The sequence below is a fragment of the Podarcis tiliguerta genome (assembly GCF_965153285.1).
Source record: "Podarcis tiliguerta genome assembly, chromosome: 3".
NCBI classification, from domain to species: domain Eukaryota; kingdom Metazoa; phylum Chordata; class Lepidosauria; order Squamata; family Lacertidae; genus Podarcis; species Podarcis tiliguerta.
This window is the reverse complement of record NC_139536.1, coordinates 15,761,224-15,784,038: the sequence shown is the minus strand read 5'-3', so window position 1 is coordinate 15,784,038 and position 22,815 is coordinate 15,761,224. Positions and strand designations below refer to the sequence as shown.

The 22,815-nt window shown below is 43.3% G+C and overlaps 2 protein-coding genes across 3 annotated transcripts in view; one reads left to right on the top strand and one right to left on the bottom strand.

The window, feature by feature from the left end:
- Nucleotides 1–5,040, top strand: part of ABHD12 (abhydrolase domain containing 12, lysophospholipase) — a gene marked incomplete at its 5' end in the record, with an annotated part of 34,237 nt that extends 29,197 nt beyond the window's left edge. For both annotated transcript variants that reach the window (XM_083432888.1, XM_083432889.1), the window contains 2 exons: nucleotides 1,048–1,175; nucleotides 2,390–5,040. In XM_083432888.1, coding sequence (XP_083289014.1) covers nucleotides 1,048–1,175; nucleotides 2,390–2,429 — 168 coding nt within the window. In that variant the 3' untranslated portion in view covers nucleotides 2,430–5,040. The remainder of the gene's footprint in view (nucleotides 1–1,047; nucleotides 1,176–2,389) is intronic.
- Nucleotides 5,041–10,893: 5,853 nt separating this feature from the next.
- PYGB (glycogen phosphorylase B) overlaps nucleotides 10,894–22,815 on the bottom strand; it is a 38,895-nt gene continuing 26,973 nt past the window's right edge. The window contains exons 11-21 of the mRNA XM_083432877.1: nucleotides 22,652–22,815; nucleotides 22,063–22,177; nucleotides 21,514–21,615; nucleotides 21,060–21,207; nucleotides 18,850–18,908; nucleotides 18,033–18,174; nucleotides 17,517–17,724; nucleotides 16,212–16,346; nucleotides 15,244–15,310; nucleotides 12,387–14,234; nucleotides 10,894–11,904 (exon numbers count right to left, since the gene is read on the bottom strand). Coding sequence (XP_083289003.1) covers nucleotides 14,082–14,234; nucleotides 15,244–15,310; nucleotides 16,212–16,346; nucleotides 17,517–17,724; nucleotides 18,033–18,174; nucleotides 18,850–18,908; nucleotides 21,060–21,207; nucleotides 21,514–21,615; nucleotides 22,063–22,177; nucleotides 22,652–22,815 — 1,293 coding nt within the window. The 3' untranslated portion in view covers nucleotides 10,894–11,904; nucleotides 12,387–14,081. The remainder of the gene's footprint in view (nucleotides 11,905–12,386; nucleotides 14,235–15,243; nucleotides 15,311–16,211; nucleotides 16,347–17,516; nucleotides 17,725–18,032; nucleotides 18,175–18,849; nucleotides 18,909–21,059; nucleotides 21,208–21,513; nucleotides 21,616–22,062; nucleotides 22,178–22,651) is intronic.

Here is a 22,815-nt window from a genome sequence, read left to right as displayed (position 1 = left end):
ATGCAAAACAAAAATAGGATGAGTTTGGAACTCGGTTTTGCTAGTACAAATTGCTGCAGCTGGACTCTTGATGGGGACTATCACCAGGACTAACTCTGGTACTTAAAAGCTTCCCAGACAAGGTTCCAAGGTTCTTCTATTAATTTTACGAAGGTCCTTATCAGCTTTGGTCCAGGACAACTTAAGGACTGCCGGATCCCATGTCCCAGTCCCAGAGGCTTTGTGAGAGTCTCTGTTGGTAGTCCCCCATGGCTCAAATGCATGACTTGCAACTACTAGAAGCCATGTCTTTAATGTAATGGGACCAAGCCTCAATAAAAGTTCCTTGTTCCAGCAGCATTCAGTTTTATGATAAAGCAGTTTTAAAGCTTGTTTTTATGTATACTGTTCACACATACAAATGATTAAGTGGTACATAAGCGTCTGACATAAATACCTATCCTTCAAGTGGACTTTCACTTGAGAATCAGTTTGACTCTCCACAGCATGTGTCAGAAAAAGATCAGGCTCCACAGTCAAATCTTTGTTTAGAAAAGATAACATGGGTTTCCTCCCTTGGAAAACACCTGCTCAAGAGGCCCATGTTGCATATATTTGTGTACACAAGTCATGAACAACTGAACTTTGTGCATGTTCATTGTTATACAACATTGGAAGAGTTTCCATTGCTGTTTAAAACTCAAAGCTCTTTTTTAAAAAAGCAACAGATGTGCAGCTTCACATATCACAGATCCACATATCACAAACCTGTGGGTTCTGATCTCTCCTTCAATCCATAAAGACACATTTGAAAAGTACTTTGAGACTTTGTCCCTTCAGCGTTCTTGTAACTACCCAGTTTCAAGTAGAACAGAATGGTCAGAGAGTGATATAACCAGCTGACATGAAGTAAGTATGATTGTTTCTTGGGCGCAGAAATTGCCGTGCAGTAACTGGTGCTTAATTAGCTACATCAAATATAGTTACAGAAATAGACGTTGTCACTGCTCTGTATTGAGGGGCTATCCATTTCATTAACTTGCATTTGTTTTGAAATGTCTTTTACAGCTATACAACATTGCTGCCCCATCTCGGAGCTTCCGTGATTACAAAGTACAGTTCGTTCCATTTCACACAGACTTAGGCTACAGGCATAAATACATCTACAAGAGCCCAGAACTACCTCGAATATTGCGGTAATTAAAAGGGTCACTCATTATCTGTGTTCTGCTGTTTGCACAGGCAGATGCAATTGAGCTGTACAACATAAAGTGTGTGTGTGCGCGCGCGTGTGCGCGTGTGCTTATTCTGGAATAATTTCCTTTGTTTTCCACTTTACCCCAGAGGTTTATTGTAGGACCCAAGCACAAAAGCACATCATTACTAGTAACTGCTGATTAAATTGGCAACATTTTCCAAATGACTTGGGTGAGACTGAGGGCCAAATGAGATATGATTGGTGCAGTCATGCATGTTTGCATGTCTCCTCTTTTTACAATGCATTTAAAGCAAGGAAGGATGGCAGGTTTGGGTTTTGCATAAAAATGGGTGTGTGGGTGAGAGTGGCCAATCCTCCTCCCCCTCCCCCCCGCCCTCTGGTCTTGCCTCCTTTTGATCTGTCACTTCACTTGGGGCGCTTCTTTCTCACCCTGGTTCACATCCAGTATCTGAGCAGGTATAGGAGAGGGGAAAGGAAGGAAGCTTGGCAGTAGAGCACATGCTTTGTATGAAAAGGTCCATTGTTGCAGTTAATTGATGAATAGCCTGCTGCATGTACATCAGAGTGACTTACAGACATATCATAAAAACAATCCTTAGTATCTTAGAAGTAGGGCTGGGAAAGAGCCAAGTCTGAAACTCAGGGTGCTGCGTTCCTAAGGCAGGGCAAGTTTCACTCCCTATGGATCCTTTTGACATTATATTCATACATCTTCTCTCATCACCCCTGTCAAAAGCAACACACCCTTGCTTTAAATGCATAAGGGGGGTTGACATGTGAAGAAGCAAAAAAAGGCTGCACCCCAGAACCTCAAGGGCTTTTTTGTGTTAAGATTTTTATTAAAAAGTTTTTTGTAAAACAGTTAAGACATAGAAAACTAATGTAAATAAAAACAAAAACAGCTACAAACATAATTTCAAGTTTGACAGCTTGGTAAGACTGTGTGTATGTTTGTGTCCCTTCATCTGTTTGGCTTGTTTTTTAAATATCATGATCCCATCTTTGAAAGAGAGCGATTGCTCTGCAATGTAGGGCATTTAAGAGTATCTAAGTGGGGAAACTTAAGTTGACCGGAGTTCTGAAATCTACTGGCCTCAGAAGGGCGGGTGGGAAGAGAATGGATGAAGTTGAAGTACCAAAACAACTGACACTGCTGATACATATGTGTGTGTGTGTATTTTTTCCTCTTAGGGAATTCCTGGGAAAATTGGGACATGAGCATCGTCACTGAGGACTAACTGCATGGTTGACTTAAGTTGTCATCTACAAGAAAAGGTCTGCCATTCTTTTAAACCCAGACACTGAATAAGTCACAGATTCCTGCTTCAGTCTTAATGCTTACACTTGGAAACCCAGCCTCTGGGGCGATAGAGATACGAAGAAAAGAATGTAGCTGGCTCGTCTCTCCCCGCAAGCCCCTTCTAAAGAACAAGAGAACCAAACAAATCACAACAACTAAGTTCAAGCACAAGAAGGACTTGGCAAAAACCTTTAAGAAATTATGAACATTCCTACAAGTGTCTGTTCAGCCGCAACAGCTTTTTAGAACACAAAAAAACCCTTGCACTCGGAAACGCAAATGAACTGCAATTGTCTTTAAAAATGTAACTGCTATAATATTTCAGTGCTGCATCTAGTTTACCTGAGTTGCAGGTTGCTCTTTTAATAGAATTTAGTTCAGTGAGGAGTTTCCCCTACCCTTGTCAACTGCAGAGTTGCTGAATATGGTTTTTGGTTCTGAAATTCATTTGAGAACTTTCAAGAGATCAGGATGCTTTCAAGAAAACATTTCGGAATGCAATGAAGGATGTTTCTCCTTTAAAATAGGGCAACTATTTAATAGCGACTAAGCTTCTCATTCTCTGTTGCCTTGCTTTGAAGTTTCTTAGTTGTCTCCCACATATAGATAATATATAAAAATCTTTATTATACCTCATATACAAACACATCCTCTTTAAGATTCTTTCTGACTTTGAGATTCTTTCTTGTCTCCAAACCATTTTATTTAGATGTACAGGTTCAATGGGTGATGTGAGATGTATTGAATACAAATTGCACCCTCAAACATTGTTTGAAAGACTCCTTCAGTAAATAGAAGGTGTCTTTATACTTTGTCAAGAATGGGTGGAGATTTTTTTTTCCTGCTGTGATGAAGATGTCTTCCAGTCTCCTCTAGAGACATATAAGCACTTTGGGGATGAGAAAATTGGTATCATTTTTCATAATCATGATCCTTAATACCCCTACAGCCCTTCCATTTCCTTTTAAAAAAAATACTCAGGTACATTAAAGCTGGTCAAAAGTTTTCTGTGAGAGAAATTACATCAAAATACTTTAACCTGAAGTTCTCATCTGGTAAATTATGTTGGTTTTCATTGGCAATAAAACATTTGCTCTGACTTTCCTTAACAGCAAAATATTAGCAATTATATTTGAAAGTCCTAATTTTTTTCAGACCAAGCAAAGGCATTGAAAGTGAAAACAAAATTCTTTTTTTGCATAACATATTTAGTTTGGTATATATATTTTAATTTAAAGCTGGAGATGTATGAAAACTTTCTGACCAGCCTTGAATGTTTCCTTCAGTTGGCACATGCCGGGAACAAACACTTATTTTTCATTTTTTAGCTGTAGCAAAACAATCCTGGCCTGAATCGAAATTTTAGCAGGCAGCACGATGGTAAATTAATAGTAGCAAATGCTGAATCTAAAATTCATATTCCTTTCCCTTATTGGCCTTGGCCTTATATACCTCATGATGATTCGGTCTCATTATGGCTGCTGGAGTCCATTTTTGATGCGTAAAAAATTGACACATTTAGCCATTATGTTGTTGAATTTACAGATTATTATTTTTTTTAATGCATTAATCCATCCATATTGAGAAGAAGACAGTAAAGACCACTTTAGTAACCTTTTGGAGGTGTTTGAAGGAGATGCTACATAGTGCAATACTAGACCTTAAGAGTCCTGATGGCTTGCAGTTCACCATGGCTCTGAACTGAAAACTGCCATTCCTCCCCATCTCACTCGTGTCAGGGCTTCTGCTTAAACCAGACGTGAGTTCAGCATGCTCTTCTTCAGGATTCTCAGTCCACCATTCATGCAGGCATGGCATGGCAGACAATTTGAGACATTGTGAGTAGGAATCAGAGGGCCATGGGCAGTTTAGCTGTTGGGTCCTAGCAGACTGATTTACAGTAGCTCCAGGTTTTGTGTCATTGGCCCTGAACTGTTTCTTTCCACAAACATACAAGCATTTGGCATAGTAGTCTTAGATATTAGTGTTCAGAAGTGAATTATTCAGCCTGAAGTGTATTAGAGAGCAGTGTTTGCTAATATTGTCTGTATATGGAATACTCTGGTTTTGCATGCATCAAAGAGTTGTATTTTAGAGATTATCATACTTCCAAAGCAGACAGTAGCTTGTTCTTTGCAGTGAGACTTTCTGCTGTAGTGAGATCTACCAAGATTTTGATTCACCATAACCTCTGAGCAAATTGTGCCACATATACAATCCCATCTCTTCCCTCCTACATTCCATGTGCTTTGGTTTACTACACTAACAAGGACAGAAACACTTAACTTTGCCTTTCTTGTCGAAGCAAACAGAATGTTCCATGTAATGCCGCTGCTGCTATCGCCCACCTTAGTGTTGGTAAAAGTACAAACCAATGTGGAAATGTCACCTCCTCCCATGCAACAAAAATTAGATTCCAGCGCATGTATCAGTGCTGTTTATCCCGAGACATATGTTCCAATTATTAGGCCAGTGATACACATTGAAATGGAAATGTTTATCTAAAAAGTGTGTAGTTTTAATAAAACAAATTACTTAAGAATTTTTGTTGTTGTAGCCTTTTTTAAAAAATTAAATTATGGGCTTCTGGATCTGCCCAGGAAAATACTATGAATGAAAATACTAGAATTTAACATGTCTGGCGTATTGGATGGGTTCTAAATAATTGTGCATGGAATTTTGCTTGTATAACTGGACTTTCTGCTTCAGCCCTTGGGGTTACGGGTTAAGGAACCCTCTCAAATGCTGTGGGTGTGGGGGGTTTTTTTGGGGGGGTGCAGCTGGGGATGGATGGGGATCTGGGACAAAGAGGATCCTTCTGACTACTCAAGGAAATATTGGATCCTGCCCATTGTGATTTGTCTGGGGCTAATAGCAGAACAGAGATAGAACCGATTTCTTTCAAAGCTCCCTTGAGCAGCAGAAATGTACTAAGCAGCTAGCAGCATGTGATTCATCACTGCCCCAAGTCTGACAAACTCATGTGCACCGTACTTACAATGGACTTTGGATTTCTGTTTCCTAGAGTTGGTATATATACTGTGATGTTTGGCAACCAATTTTCAATATGAATGTAGGGTTGCAAGTTTTTCTATTCTCCATTTGCTGAGTGACTTCCTCTCGTGTCCTTTGAAATTGCGGTCCATGTGTTTAGCTGTTCGTTATAATTTCTGTAGCACTTTACATTGTGAAGTGTCCTACAATCATAATCTTTATTGGCACCCACATTTGTCCACTTGTGTTGCAGCTTTAAACATACTGCCCAAGTAGCATCTTACACCTCAGCACAGCTTTGAGGGGGCGGGGCTGGAAATATCCTCTGCTTGAAATCTGAGCTAAACAGACCAAGAGTCTGATTCAGTATAAGGTAGCTTCCTATGTTCCTATATTACTTTTTCATGGCTGCCTCCAAGGAATCTTGGGAACTGCAGTTTGAAGAAGTCCCTAGGCCTCTCCCTTTCGCAATGGTTGCTTGAGACAAGGGTATATCGTTTGGATATACTGACACAGCTAACATTTACTAGAAACCTAGTTTTCTTGAAGTATGTGAAAAGAGGCTTCTGGATGAAAGAAAGGTGTAATTTAGGTAAAAATTGTTTGAAGCTCCCGAGTTCTTCAGTATTTGTTAGCTGTTTTTTAATTTTTTTAATCAATTTTTTCAATACAAACTACCACAAAAAACGCATACAACAAAAACCACAATAACACTAATAACACAATTTAACAAATCAGATTTGAGTACTGATATACCTATAACTACCCCTTTTTAACAATATTTCCCCACCTCTCCTCCCCCTACTTCCCACCACTGTCCGCTTTATCGCTTAAGTATTCCTCCCAGATTTCTTCATATTTATCCATTCTTAATTTGCGTCGACATGCAATTCGTTCGTATGTAGCTAGTCTGTCCATATTTGTTAGTTCTGTTGCAGGTCTTGTGACCTCTCGTTGACTGATATCTGTTTACAAAGAGCTGCAAGCAAAATGGAATACTTCTGTGTTCAGTAATGATCCGTCCCCTGGTGGCAGAGCTATGTAACTGAGGATTTAATACTCTGAATTCCTACCAAAGTGTACACTCCTGGAAAAGTTAGTGGTGACACCCACATCTTGGGCTCTGTTTCTGAGCCTGATGACACTCCTAAGGGCTAACATTTATTGTGGCCCAATATTTTCTGGACCTGAGCCTATTTGGTCAGATATATTAAATGTTACTTAGCAGATTACACTTAAACATACAGAGAATTTTGTGAGGTTGGGGGAGATAATGCAACAGGGTCAAGCCATCTCTCTCGCTCATTTCCTTCAAGCAGGACATGAATGAAAAATAATAATAATAATAATAATAATAAATTTTATTTATATCCCGTCCTCCCCAGCCGAAGCCGGGCTCAGGGCGGCTAACAACAATAAAACAGTACAAACAACACTCTAAAATCATTCATTATAAAATTAATTAATTCAAGCCACTGGCAACCATTGGGCCAGAGCTCTGCGAAGATTGCCAATGGAGGGAGTCAGGCTGTGCCCTGGCCAAAGGCCTGGTGGAACAGTTCTGTCTTGCAGGCCCTGCGGAAAGATGTCAAGTCCCGCAGGGCCCTGGTCTCTTGTGACAGAGTGTTCCACCAGATCGGAGCCACGGCCGAAAAAGCCCTGGCTCTAGTTGAGGCCAGCCTAACTTCTCTGTGGCCTGGGACCTTCAAGATGTTTTTATTTGAAGACCGTAAGTTTCTCTGTGGGGCATACCAGGAGAGGCGGTCCCGTAGGTACGAGGGTCCTAGGCCGTATAGGGCTTTAAAGGTTAAAACCAGCACCTTAAACCTGATCCTGTACTCCACCGGGAGCCAGTGCAGCTGGTATAGCACCGGGTGAATGTGATCTCGCAGTGAAGACCCCGTAAGGAGTCTCGCTGCGGCATTCTGCACCCGCTGGAGTTTCTGGGTCAGTCTCAAGGGCAGCCCCACGTAGAGCGAGTTACAATAATCCAGTCTGGAGGTGACCGTCGCGTGGATCACAGTGGCTAGGTCAGGGCGAGAGAGGTAAGGAGCCAACTGCTTAGCTTGGCGGAGATGGAAAAATGCCGCCTTTGTTGTAGCTGCAATCTGCGCCTCCATGGAAAGGGAGGTGTCGAAGATTACACCCAAACTCTTAACGGACGGTGCTGGCACTAATTGCGCCCCCGCAAGAGATGGGAGTTGCCCCCCCAATCCCATATCGTCCCGTCCCAGCCACAGGACCTCTGTCTTCGAAGGATTTAACTTCAACCGGCTCCCACGTAACCATCCAGCCACAGCTTCCAAGCATCTGGTCAGTGTGTCTGGGGCCGAGTCAGGATGGCCATCCATCAACAGATAGAGTTGGGTGTCATCAGCATACTGATGGCAACCCAGCCCAAAACTCCGGACAAGCTGGGCGAGGGGGCGCATAAAGATGTTGAAAAGCATCGGGGAGAGTATCGCACCCTGGGGTACTCCACACACCAAGGAGTGGCGCGATGACAATTCCCCCCTAAGCGCCACCCTCTGTCCCCGACCCTTTCCTCCTGTTGTTCTCCATCAGCTGGAATTCAGAAGCCTGATACTGGATGTAGTATATAGCCATCATGAATGGTTGCCATTGAAAGACACTCCTTAAATTGTCTTTTAAGTTTTTAAGTTTTCTTTTCAAGGCAGCCAAGTTGGTGGCCTAGCCCACAATTTAACTGCAGTGTGTGAAGAAGGACTTCCTATATATATATATATATATATATATATATATATATATATATAGGAAGTCCTTCTTCACATATATATATAATGACCACAAGGGCCATTGAGTCCAACCCCCTGCCAAGCAGGAAACACCATCAGAGCACTCCTGTTAGGGTTTGCCATATGGCAATAGGGTTGCCATATTTTGAAGAACAAAAAAGAGGACACATTTGCTGACTTCTACTTTTAACTATGGATCACTATGATGAGACTCATTTTACATACCCATGAAAATGAGGATGTGTCCTGGAAAAGGAGACATAATGGCAACCCTATAGACGTCCTAATCTTCCAATAGACTTCACTGGATGGCCTTTTCCCCCCAAAAGCCTTTTCCCCATTCTTCTTATTAGGATAAGCCACGCTATTAATATTTTGATGTACAGGTGCCCGTTATATGGAAACCAAACCAGCAGAACTACAGGAGATTATGCTGGCACTCCTTAAAATAAAGCCCTGCTTAATCCCACCCAACGTTCATTCACAGTCCGCACTGTGTCCACGTAATGCAATAGTTCTGTACAATGCATAGGGAAATAAAGAGCAACTACAGTGGATGGCTGTGTGACTTTTAATAATTTTGAGAGCACAAGAGATTGACAGTAGTATATCAAACACACACATACACAAACTCAAAATCTCAAAGTTTTGAAAGTGCTATGAGAGTGACAAACAACATTTATTTTGCAAGCAATGGACCATTTTGGTTAAGTCAGAGATCTTCATTAATGATCCAGTTCTGCTACTCCAGCCCACTCTTGTCTGAAGAAATGCCATCTTTGCAGTACAAGTTAATTACTAGGTTGGGTTTTTAGGCCATATAAACAAAGTTGCATTGCAAAGTGGGAATGTCTGCATGTGACGTTTTATGCTTGAGACTCAATGCGGGACAGTGCTTTATCATTAGAGAGAGATGTTCCTGATTGCTTAAAAGTATATTTAAATAGACATAATGAGAAACACTCAAGAGAGCAAAATGTCATTCCCTTGGGTTGTATCCAGCTGAGTTAAACACATTGAAAATAATAGACTGGAATTAGTAATGTCCATTAATTTCAACTGTCTATGCCAATGTTAGACACAACCCTCTATTGGGAGTTTTAGATGGACACAGCAGGACAAGGCACACAAATACTGACCTGTAATCAAACTATAAACCATTCCATCAAGGATGAGATTAACAGCATTAATGTTCAAATTCCAAAACCGTCCTTCCAGGAAATCCTTCAATTATTTGTTCTGCTTTTGATAAAATGAACGAAAAGCGCATGATGTATCAACTCCAGCCCACCAACCTCACACCCAGTGTGCTCGCGTATTGGTAGGGGCTCTCCCACTCACTTCAATGGAGGGACAGATTTCCATATGCAAAGGAAGGCAAGCAGAATGGTTTCTTCCTAACGAGGAGGTTGGAATACAGAGTTGATTTCCACAAGCCTACTCAGCGTAAATGGAGATAGCAGAGGCTAGCCCTTGTCTCAAATGCCCTTAAAAGCATGTTTACATGTATGAACCTTCATCAATCGATGAAGAGATGGTGTATACTGGGTTGCTGCAAACTTCTCCACTCCTCTTTGAAATGTCCTCTTCACAGTCAAGCATTTCCTATTGTTTGCTTATAAACTTGCTGGCTTCCTGCTGTTTTAGTTAAACCATCTTTATTTCTTGGAATGATTAAGAATGGTCAACATTCACACTTTTTGTGGGAACCTACAGAGCAAACTTGCAAGGCAAGGAAGGTAGGGACTCTTTCGATGGATGGCTTTCTGCAGACCCTAGCTGAAGCAGGTAACCCTCAGTTATTTTAAACCTATTTTTTCTCCAAATACTGCATTTGGAGATGAAAGAGCTGGGTTTGAATTAGAGGCAGCCGTATCTGGTGGCCTTAGACAAGGCCTATGTCACCTCACACAATGAGTCTGTTGTACACCTGGAGGGTTCAATGAGGATGTGGTAGCACCATTCCAGATATGTGGCAACCATTATGGTGTCCTCCAGATATCATAGACTACAGTTCCTGTTTATTTGCCATGGTGCCTGGGGCTGATGGAATTGCAGTTCAACAACATCTGGAGGGGGGTAGAGGTGGCAGAAAACTATAAAAGGGGCCTGTGATGGTTTTGTCAGAAGGCTATAAAAAGAGCATGGTTAATCAGAATTCTCACCTTTGCCATTCTCCACCCCACCTTTTCTTCTCTGTCTTCAATCTTTTGCTAATTTACTGTTCTCCACCTACTCAAATGCTGTTTTTAGTCCACAGTGTCACCTAGTTGGTTCTTTGACTTTATAATTATACCCTTGAGTTCATTCTATGTAGTACCGTATTTTTCGCTCTATAACACGCAACTGACCATAACACGCACATAGTTTTTAGAGGAGGAAAACAAGGAAAAAAATTCTGAATGAAATGGATGTATCATTTTTGTGGTTCATGCTGTGGCACAGATCCACATGGATCCTCAGGCTTTTTGCATTGGGCTACCCCAAACTCACCATCAAATCACATGTCTGTGGCCACAGCATGAACCACAAAAATAATACATCAACTGTTTCGTTCAGAATATTTTTTTCTTGTTTTCCTCCTCTAAAAACTAAGCACGTCTTATGGTCAGGTGCGTCTTATGGGGTGAAAAATACGGTAACTGCTTCCTCAACATTTTATTGGTTTACTAATAGTAGCGCAAAATAAGCCATTGGTATTTAAGTGACAGCAACAAGTCAGACAGTGTATGCCAATTAAAAGAGGCAACAGCATATTAAAGTAATCACATAAGTTTGTGTACTCAATAAACATTAACATCTTTGTTAAATATAGTGACTATTTCTGGTACCACACCCATAGCCCATAGTTACCAAGGGCATAGGTAAGTCAAAGATTCAAAGGATATAAGTAGAAACAAAACAAAAAGCACCCTTCCCTCAACTCCCATCATCCCCAGTCAGCATGGCTAATGGCTAGGTATGATGGGAGTTGTAGTCCACAACATCTGAAAGGCACCATCTTGGTAAGCAAATGCAAGCTTCCTGGGCTGCACTACCAGCACCTGCCAAGCAGTGCTGAAAAGTGGAATAATTCATTTGTCAAAACATTATATTCCAACCCCTACCCTTTCCCTTTTAGGTTATTAATTGATGCCTACTGCTAGATCCAGAAAGATACATTTATGCATTTTTCTAAAACAACCATAACTGTGTTTTGGGAGGATCTAACTGCAAAGATGCAGTAGTGAAGGATTTATCTAACAATACACTTGGATGTCGCATAAACATGCAAGATTTAAATGTCTATCACAGGTGCTTACTAAATCAAATTGATGGTCCACACAACAGAAAGTGGTGTACTTTACAGCAGAAATACAGAAATATAGATCCTTTGCACAAGCTGCGGCAAAACTACACAAACTTTTTAAAGATGAAAATACAGTGGATTGTCATGAAATGAAAATGACTATGAAGGGCGTTACTTTTCAGATATTTGTTTCACAAAGTTTTATGGATTTTTTCAGCAATCAATTTTTGTAACATGACTTAATTTGCTTTGAAAACATATTTAGTGTCATTTTGATTTATTTATTTTCATGGGGTATTCAATACCCAGAGAATTCTAGTTGCATTGGCTTAAGCATCACCACGTCAAAAGAGACGTGGTAGGGCCACTAAGAACCCTATAAGAAGTAGAAAATACCGTATTTTTCGCACCATAGGACGCACCGGACAATAGGACGCACTTTGTTTTAGAGGCGGGGAGAACAAGAAAAAAAAATTCTCCCCCTCTCTGCCCAGCGCCCCTTCAGCGAAGCGGCAGGAGGCGCTGGGCAGAGTGGGGGAGAACTTTCCCCCTCTTGTTTTCCCGCTCTAAAACAAGGTGCCGTTCAAGGTGCGTTCAGGCGGCTACCTTGGAAGCCTGGAGAGAGTGAGAGGGGTCGGTGTGCACTGACCCCTCTCGCTCTCCAGGCTTCAGGTTCCTTTCGACCCGCTCTTTGGGGCTGGCGGGGGGAAGCCCACCACCAGCCCCAAAGAGCAGGTCAGGGAGCAGCAAAAAGGTGCAGCGGAGAGGCTCCTGCCATAGCCGCGCGTCACCTCTCCAGCCGGGAGAGGGTCGCGGGACTATGGTGTCTTCGCTCCATAGGACGCACACACATTTCCCCTTCATTTTTGAAGGGGAAAAAGTGCGTCCTATAGAGCGAAAAATACGGTATATGTGGGTGGCCATTTCATATGGCATGTGTTTCAGCATTTCTTCAAATTAATACTAACTAGATACAATTATTTACTGGTGATTTCTGAAAGAAAAAAAAGGAACTAGCACTTTTAATGAACCCTCTGGTTCTGGAATTTTATATAATAACATACATTCATTTCTGGTCCTGGTATTCTGCATTAAAGTGCATGTTGAGTTGGCAGTCCATGCCTAGCTGGGATCAAGCCACTTTTCCAGCCAATTTTCCCAGCCCTTAGAAACGAGCAGCCACTTATTTAGCAGCCCAGGCTGCAAAGGGCTGGCTCAGGTGCCAGGAAAACTAGTGGTACGGTCTGAAATTAAAACTCAAAAGGAATCAAATAATAGGTGTTGTTTTCTTTTAATAAGGTAGGAATGTGAGAGCCAGAAACAGGAACTGATGAATGAAGGCCACAGGGCTGGAAGTGGAGCTGTGACTCCAACAAGCGAGCTGCATGTATTGCCAGGTGTAGTCTTCTACACTGGAGTGTAATACAGGGATGGACTGTATGGTGGCCTCTAGATGTTCTTGGACTCCATCTCCTATCAGCCTGGCCAATGTTTGGGGATGATGGGAGTTGACAGTCCAACATCTGGAGAGCCACAGGTTCCCCACCCCTCCTGTAGGAAATGCAGTTTCTGCATCAAAGCTGCACAACTGATGACCCGCTAAGCCAAAAGGAACCTACAAACCACGGATGGTGGTGTACCTGAAGACTCAAAAAAGCATCTTGGCTTTTTTGGTGAGGATTTTTTTGAAGAATGCCAAGTATCTAGGGGACTACGGGTTTTCTCTAGTAGCTTCATGTTCATTTGCGCTGGCCTGCACTCTAGATAACAGCAATAGTCCTTTCAGCACTGCTTAAATAGCATCCTTGGTAAACCCCCAGGTGTTCTTTGGGTGTCCTGTTGCCAGAAGTTTCCATATAGATATATATATATAAAGAAAGAGCGATCTTCTCAATTAAAAAACACACAAGTTCAGCACATGCAAATTGACAGTTAAAAACTGTTAATAACAACCGTTTGGGCATCAAAGAACAGGAAGGATGGGAATTTCTTCAGAACATGATATCTGAAAAGTGCATCTATTTTGGGGGTCATTTAAGAGTTCCAGCCTAACCTCCCGACAGAGGGCAGCACATGTTTGTTCAAAGTAAGTCATTTGACAGCACCCAACTTTGCAGCACCCAGCTTTGCAGTCCCCTCCCCCAACAGACATAAGCATCTCCTGACTAATCAGGGTGGCCTGGCATGGGAGCAAAGGGGCCTGGGAAGTCGGGTACCGTCTCAATAATACAGAACACGCATGCAGGTTGCATTGGTTAAATAGGGGTTTTAAAAGAGAGAATGGCCTCATCTCACCTTCCTCACTCAAGCTCCCTGCTTCAGGCTCAGAATCTTATCACTGCCAACAAGGTCAACACTGATCGGCTGCAATCCTGCAGAGCACCAGTTTGCCTCCGTTTTCAAGTAACCACCATGCCTTTTATAAATATATGAGAAGCCCAGCGGGTGGTAAAATGCACGTTTTGAATTCATCTGTGGAATATTCATTGGGAAGCAGGAAGTGCCAGAGCAGCAGGGCCTTTGCATGCAACTCTTGCAGCGGACTTACTCCCTCGGGATGTTGGGCGGAGGGATCTTCACGGCAGAGGGCTCCACCCCCCAGATTTCTCTGGCGTACTCGGTAATTGTCCTGTCACTGGAAAACTTGCCAGAGCACGCAATGTTCTTGATCACCTTTTTAGTCCACTCCCTGGGATTCTAGAAAGGAAACGAGTGGGAAGTTTGGTAGCTTCAGCAGAGGAACCCCAAAAGACACAATGCAGGTTATAATTACAGGCAGCCCCCCCGCCCCCATTTACACAGGGATTACGTTCTGGGTCATCACGCGCAGATGTCCTCCCCACCCTCTTTCAGTGCCAAGCACTGCGTGTGCAGTCGTGCGTGCACCAAATGTGCGCAAATTAAGAGTTGCCAGCTGACAACTCTGTTTTTGTTTGTGTTGTGTTCTGTGTCATTGCACATGTCAACAGTCGCACTTATGTATGCTCCATCCCCTCCCAGGGCCAAAACAATGTGCACATTGGCAGTTGTGTGTCAAATGGATGTGCCTAAAATGTATATAATATACATATATATATATATATATAATAGCTAACCTTTAATTGGGAATCTACAATATATAATAGCTAACCTTTAACTGGGAATCTACAACCCCATAGAATAGTCGTATGTCCATAACACTCTTACAGCAGCAGAATATATGGCAGCCAAGGCTTGTTTCCTCCTCTGGCCTGTTGTCCACCCTCTCTCTAACCTACTTTAATCTATCAGGGCCTTCTCGGTGTTAGCACCCTGGCCATGGAACTCCCTGCCCTGGCACTTTTGCCACTGAAGTTTCACCATTGTTCGAAGAAATAATTGATCTCTTGCTTACTTGACCTGTATATCATCTGCCCTTCTGTCTGCATTTAGATGGTTTTCTAATATATTTTTTTCATTTTACATGGTTAGCTGCCTCAGGCATCTTTGTAAAGAAAGGTAGGATACAGAATGAATGAATGAAAGAAGACAGTGTTTTGCTGGCTGAAATTCACATTTTGGCTACCCAAATTGCTGAAATGCACTTTTCAGTCTACAAACCCATTGAGCAGAGGGGGCCTTTCCCACCACTTTGTCCACCCTAGGAAAGCAGAGCCATAGTCTTCTATCTAATTCACAAATAAGCCCATTTTTTAAATCTTCAAAACTTGTTGAACGTTGGTCTTACCATGTAGAGCTTGTCCACTTGCCCTTGAGCTTTGATGTAGGCTTCATAATCGGCAAACACCTTAAACCTGAAAAAAAGAAGCGTCTGAGAGTAACTGCGACCTCAAAGGTGTGTTCTTTCCAGCTTTTTCTTATACTCACCACTGCAAAGGCCAGGGCATATACAACAGTGTATACGCCTTTGACATAAAATGAGTGTCAGCCATTATAAATAGCTGCCCATTTCCCTCTCGATGATGGTAACGTAATATGGAGATACAGAGCCAGTTGGGTGGCTGCAAAGGCATAGAAAAGCCACAGCATGGACTGTCAGAAAAGTGAAGCCAGGGATGGCATGTCATCTAGTATGCCCTGCAGAGGACCTTAAGGTCCATGAATAATCATAGTTTAGAGGTCCCGGGCCCTAAGGAAGTTAGATTATCCTCCACCAGGGCCAGGGCCTTCTCAGTGATGGCTCTGGTGGAATGCTCTGTCCCATGAGACCAGGGCCCTTCAGGATTTAACTTCCTTCCGCAGGGCCTGTAAGACAGAGCTATTCCGCCTGGCTTTCAATTTGAACTTAGCCTGATCTTTTGTTCCCCTTCCTTCCCTCCCCCTCCCCGTTTTGTGAAGATTACCCGCTCTGGGATCCCACAGCTGGTTCTCCCCGGTCTCCTCGCTGGCCCAAGTGGGACTAATTTAGCCAGCTAGCCCTGGTGATCATCTAATGTTTATTGGATGGATTTCCCCCCTAAATTAATTTTTGATTCTTGATTTTATTGTTATTTACACTTTATACCGTATTTTATGCTGTTTATGCATTAATTAAGTGTTTTAAATTTGTTGTTAGCTGCCCTGAGCCCAGTTTCCTGAACCGGGAAGGGTGGGGTATAACTAAAAATTTATTCTTATTATTATCCATGAGACGCATACCGCTGCTTAACCCTGGTTTAGAGCATGCAGGGAAGGCACACGATTGCTGCCTCTCACCTGTCATGATACATCAGCATGTCGACGACATCTCGGAAGCACCCGGGATCATCTGGTGAGAAGAAGCCGCTGCCAATTTGGTCAACAGCTTGTTTGAGCTCTGGAATCCTCTCATAGTATTCCTTAGCGTTGTACCTAAACGAGGAAACAAATGACATGTTCGGCCTTCTCATCATCACTTGCAGAACACGTTGCTTTATATGCTCCACTCAAAGGAGTCTACAGCCCTGTACTAAAGTGATCCAAAGAGGACCGGCCCAGGACATTTTAACATCTGAGGCAAATGACATTCTGGCAGCTGGACCTTGCGTCAACACTGTTGATGGGACGGGCTCTTCCACCACACCTGAGGGCAGCGTAAGGGTAGTTTGAGGGGCAGAAGGCAAGCCACATGGCACACGCAGCTCTCCTCCAACATCCTGCCATCACTAATCATTTGCCAACTGAGGTGGCTGCCTCACTCGGCCTAATGACAGGGCTGGCCCAAGGCCAAATGACTGACGAACTGGACTTGATTTCAAAGCGATTATCCACGATGGCACCAAGTCAAATTAGAGGGCATAGGCTCGGCTAATTATTAGCAAGCGGTCTGCCATTATTAGATCTAGTACAAGTTATGGAGAGTTAATTAGTCCAAAGCAACCCACAAGCAGATCGATAGACTTATGTACTGTGCTCATTACACTTATGTGTTTTTGTAAGTTGCTGTAGTATTTGAAGAACTTCTCCCACAACCCACTTTTAAAATTTATTTCTTTTTGGATTAGCGTGTCCTCTTGCTATCACCAGAGCAAACATCTTGTGGCAATGATTTAGAAAAGGGGTAACCAAGATTTTCCCCAGCCCTTCCCCAACAAGGGCTGTATAACCTGGTAGGGTCCACTTGTCACAAGCAGACAGGGCTGGAGGCAAATGTAAATATTGTCTTTGCCTAGCAGGCTGGTTCCTATACACTCGCAGGCCCCTTTTTATTCTCCATTTAGTCAATCAAGGAGCACAACAACCAGAATTCCAGCCGGGTTAAACCACACACAGGGTGTGTGTAAAGGATGACCACCAAGGGGGTGTGGCTTGAAGAAAGAGGGCGTGGCTAGGGAGGAGGTGTGGCCAGTGGAGAGTCCTGACCGTGAGAAGTGTGGAGGGCACATCCCTTCCCTCACAAAACAGATCTCCTTTGCTCCATTTAATCTGAGCAGTTTTCATGCAGCTGAAGCAAGGCTAAGACCAAGGGACGCCAAGGGAAAGCCATGCCTGCTACACAACCTGTTTCCAGGACGCAAGGCTAACGCGGCTGTTCAAACAAACCCTTTCTTATCCATCGCCTCCACATCTTCCACCCGCATGCCAAAGATGAAGAGATTCTCCTCTCCGGCCTCCTCAGCCATTTCTACATTGGCGCCATCCATGGTCCCGATGGTGAGGGCTCCGTTCAGCATGAATTTCATGTTCCCTGTCCCTGAAGCCTCAGTCCCAGCGGTGGAGATCTGCTCAGACAGATCTGAAGCAGGGATCACTGGGGCGGAGTGAAAAAAAGATATTCTGGTAAAAAAAACGCTTCTCCTCTACTTAAAACAAACAAACAAACAAACAAAAACACACACACACCCTTTGCTTAGATTGTAGCCCATGTCAATGTTTCCCTTTTTTAAAGGGAAATTCCCTTATTCCAAATAGGATTCCTCGCAAGAAAAGGGAAAAGTTGACAGCTATGTGTAGTACAACACCTGCATTGCCTGATTTAACCACCAGCATCTCCAAAGTCCGAGCCAAAAGTCTCCAGAGGCCTTGTGCCAACGCCTAAGAACATCCCCGTCCTCTTACCTTTCTCAGCAAGGGACACTCTGTAGTTCTCCAAGAAGATGACTTTCAGCCTGTCGCCTATGTAAGGGTCATTATTGACGACATCTCCAATGGCCGTGATCAGTCTGATGATCATTTTTGCCATGTGGTAGCCGGGGGCAGCCTGGAGGCAGAGAGGGAAGATACACATGGATCAAAAGGGACTCGGTGGGAAAGAGCCGGGGTGTGTAATCAGGCAAACAGCTTCAGGAGGGGTGCTGTCCAGATTCACTGATAACAGAGCCTCTGTCTGGAAGTCAGAAAAACAGGGTAGTTCTCATGCTTACACGGTCGAAAAATAAACCCTGCAGGAGCAAGATGGAACACACTCCCAGTGCTAACCTAGAGAGGGAATGTGCACATGTGCTTGTTTGCAGTTTAGGAAACACTGTCCCAGCTACTGAGGAGAAAGCTTGCTTGAGCATTAAGTCCCTTAAAGGTAAAAGTAAAGGGATCCCTGACAATTAGGTCCAGTTGTGACCGGCTCTGGGGTTGCGGCGCTCATCTCGCTTTATTGGCTGAGGGAGCCGGTGTACAGCTTCTGGGTCATGTGGCCAGCATGACTAAGCCACTTCTGGCAAACCAGAGCAGCGCACGGAAACGCCGTTTACCTTCCCACTGGAGTGGTACTTTGACGTGCTTTGACGTGCTTTCGAACTGCTAGGTTGGCAGGAGCAGGGACCGAGCAACGGGAGCTCACCCCGTCACGGGGATTCGAACCGCAGACCTTCTGATTGGCAAGTTTTAGGCTCTGTGGTTTAACCCACATCGCCACCCGCGTCCCTATCAAGTCCCTTACCTTTCCTCCAATCATAACTGTTCTTGGCACGCAGGACTTTTTTGGGTCTCTTCTGATACCTGGAAAAAGCAATATGATGATTAATTTGTGTCATTTATTTATTTATTAAATCTATATACCGCCCTTCATCAAAAGATCTCAGGGCAGTTTACAGAATAAAATACAAGATAAAACACAAGTAAACCAAAACAATAACCCCACTGAGAAATTGTCTCTCTTTATCAATTATTGGAATGAGAAAACAACAGGTTGCGTTTCCCCTCTGCCCAACCTATTTCAACTTATAGAATTATTTCATCTGAATTGCTTTTGTTAAAACTATTATATTAATTAAGAGATTTTGTGGCCTTTCCCCTCCTTTCTCTTTCGTCTTTCTTTTCTCTCACTCAGATTAAATACATTCATAAAAAGCAATGCAGAAAAAAGAAAAAAGCAATGGTGGAACTCAGCCATCGAAGGCTGTTGCTATGCAGAATATTATTTTGAGATGTGTTTTTAAATGCAAGATGGACGATGCCTCAATAAGAACATTGCAAAATAAACGCCTCGCTCTCATCAGCTGTGGTCTGGCTCCTATCACATTCCAGCACATGATCTGCAAACCACACAGATGACTTCCTGCAAGATATCCACATTCTTGCTCTGGCCTGTCAGCTGATGTTTGCCAGCCCTTTCTATTAATTACATGAGGTTCTGATCAAGTTTCTAAACATGCATTTACGAAGGCTGAAATCTCACAGCGTGGCAAAGCCCATTGCCCTGGGATCTTGAGCCGAAGACAATGCAGTACTGCGGGTGGAGAGGCACACAGACGATACTTGTAGAGTTAAATTGCACGGCTCTTAAGCCTAATCTACACATACGGCAAAATTAAGAACGTAAGAGACCTGCTGGATCAGGCCACGCATCCTGTTCTGACATCGAGCAAAGAATTAATGCAGCAGCCATCTCCCTATTCACTACTCCTAGCAAGTAGTATTCAAAGGCATTATCCAGACTGCAGCAGCTAGACAAGTGACTGGGAGCGACCACTGAGACCATACATTGGCTCGCAGTACGTTTCCGAGCACAATTCAAAGTGTTGGTGCTGACCTTTAAAGCCCTAAAGCGTCTTGGCCCAGCATACCCGAAGGAGCGTCTCCACCCCCATCGTTCAGCCCAAACACTGAGGTCCAGCTCCGACAGCCTTCTGGCCGTTCCCTCACTGTGCAAAGTGAGGTTACAAAGAACCAGGCAGGGGCCTTCTCAGTAGTGGCACCCTTCCTGTGGAACACCTCCCATTAGATTTCAAGGAAATAAACAGCTATCTGACTTTTAGAAGACATCCGAAGGCAACTCTGTTTAGGGAAGTTTTTAATGTCTGATGTTTTATCGTGTTTTTAATATTCTGTGGGGAGCCGCCCAGAGTGGTTGGGGAAACCCAGCCAGATGGGCAGGGTATAAATAATAAATTGTTGTTGTGGTTGTTGCTGCTGCTGCTGCTGCTGCTGGGAGTTGGACTAGATTACCCTTACGTAATCTAACTTTACGAGTCTAGGATTCTATTATCATGCACGCCCCCCCCCCCCACGTTTTTTCATGTGCTAAGCATCTGTTGGTGCTGACCTTTAAAGCCCTAAATGGCCTGAGTCCTATATACCTGAAGGAGCGTCTCCACCCCCATCGTTTAGCCCGGACACTGAGATCCAGCGCCGGGGGCCTTCTGGCGGTTCCCTCATTGCGAGAAGTGAGGCTACAGGGAACCAGGCAGAGGGCCTTCTCAGTAGTGGCACCTGCCCTGTGGAACACCCTCCCAGCAGATGTCAAGGCAATAAACAACTATTTTACTTTTAAAAGACACCTGAAGGCGGCCCTGTTTAGGGAAGTTTTTAATGCCTGACACTGTATTGTTTTTGATATTTGGTTGGAAGCTGCCCAGAGTGGCTGGGGAGACCCAGTCAAATGGGTAGGGTATAAATAACAAATTATTATTATTATTACTATTATTATTATTCAATCTGCAAGTGGGGTGACTGCATTTCTGAATGCTTGCAATAGCATCCTTGCATGTAAGAAAACTTAGAACATTAGACAGAGAGAGAAGACTATCTCCCCAACAAGCTAGTTTTCCAATCTCCTACGTACATTTGGTGCTATGTTATTATGATTATTTTTGTCCAAAAGCATTCCATAGCCTCGAAGTTGCTGCTTTGTTGGGCTAAGCTACTCACGGTTGTAGAGTGTGATGATATGCAGGCAATTGAGGAGCTGTCTCTTGTATTCATGAATTCTTTTGACGTGCACATCAAAAATAGAGGCAGGGTTGATTTTCACCTTGTACTGTTTTTCCAAGTAGGCTGAGAACTTCTGCTTGTTCTCCTGGCAAAAGGAAATTTGGGGTTGAAGTTACCGGCCGGGACATTTAAGCCTGACTCTAGCTGCATAGTTTGGTCTAGGCTGGGAATCTAGATTATATAACTTATTTATATTCCACCTTCCACCCAAGCTGTAAGGCAGCTTACAATATTTTAAAGCAAAATTAGAAAACACAAAGTTGCATGAACAAATTAGTTAAAAAACAGTAATTAAAATACATTGGCACATGTTTTGAACCAGCAATTAACATATACGGTTTGCCCCGACCGCAGCCCAGCATATCACGGTGTTTCTGGTTGCCATCCTCACCTGTTTAACTTTGGCGACATCCCTGATGAAGGCCTCGTCATTGACAAAGCTTAGCAGCTTCTTGAGCTGGCTTAGATCGGTTAGAAAATCTTCCCCAATTCTCTGTAGTGAAAAGAATAAAGAAAACCATCAATCGACAGACCTGCTTATGTTTGCTTCTGCGCTCCCTGCATTACAAAAACCATGAACTGCCAGGGACAAAATACCATGAAGTTAGGGACATGGCGACTGAATTCTCGCGCACCCCAAACCCAAGAAACTCCAAGAGTGGGGGATGCTTTTTGATGAAAGGGCCATGTTTCCTTCTGGGTAACCTTGCAGAGGCCACATGTCAAGGCCAGAAGCAAAAATGTGGGGTGTGGTCTGCAGAGAGTCCAAAGCATCAGAAACCAAAGCCTGGGAAGCCACATTCAGGCCCTAGGTCTGAGGTTCAATGGCCCTGATCTAAGAAAAAAATGGAATGAAGAAAGATCCATTGAGGAGGAGGAGGAGGACCCAACAACAGGGGTAATTGCTCCATGGAATTCCTATTGGCTGAAGTCAGTTCACCTCCACAATGACATCAGAGAGTCCCGGGTTACAAAGCAGGAGCCACCGCCTTGGAGTGATGCCGTTCGTCTTGTTCTGAAACTTCTCTGGCTCCATTTCGTAGAAATCTTTGAATCTAAAAAAGCACAAGATGGATCACAAGACATTAGTAGTAGTAGTAGAAGAAGAAGAAGAAGAAGAAGAAAGAGTCATGTGCCATTTAGGGCCAGTTGATAACAGTGAATGCGACCACTAAAGAAATGATTATGTATTTTCTAGTTTATATATATATATATATATATATATATATATATATATATATATATATATAATTTTATTCTGTGAATCGCCCTGAGGGTATAGGGTGGTATATAAATTTATATAAGTATAAATAAGAAAAATAAGCTATCTCTGGGGTCTGGGTCAAATGGAGAGAAAGAGGTGCATGAAAAAGAAAAGAACGGAAAATCAAATAGCTTGGTGAAGGATTTTCAGCGATGCATGTGCAGAAAATAAACTATCACAGATCCCTGGGGAGACTCTGGCAGCCTGGCCTGTCTTCCCCTGAGCTGACAGCCTGTTGCAAAAAAGTGAAGGAAGCAGGACTCACATAGAGCTCTTTACAATCTCCGAGTGAATCCGAGCCACTCCGTTGACTGCATGGGAGCCAATGATACACAGGTTGGCCATATTGACCCTCTTGCAGTCTCCTTCCTCTATCACGGACATCCTTCGGAGGCGGTCAATGTCTCCTGGGAAGAGGGCCGCCACGTG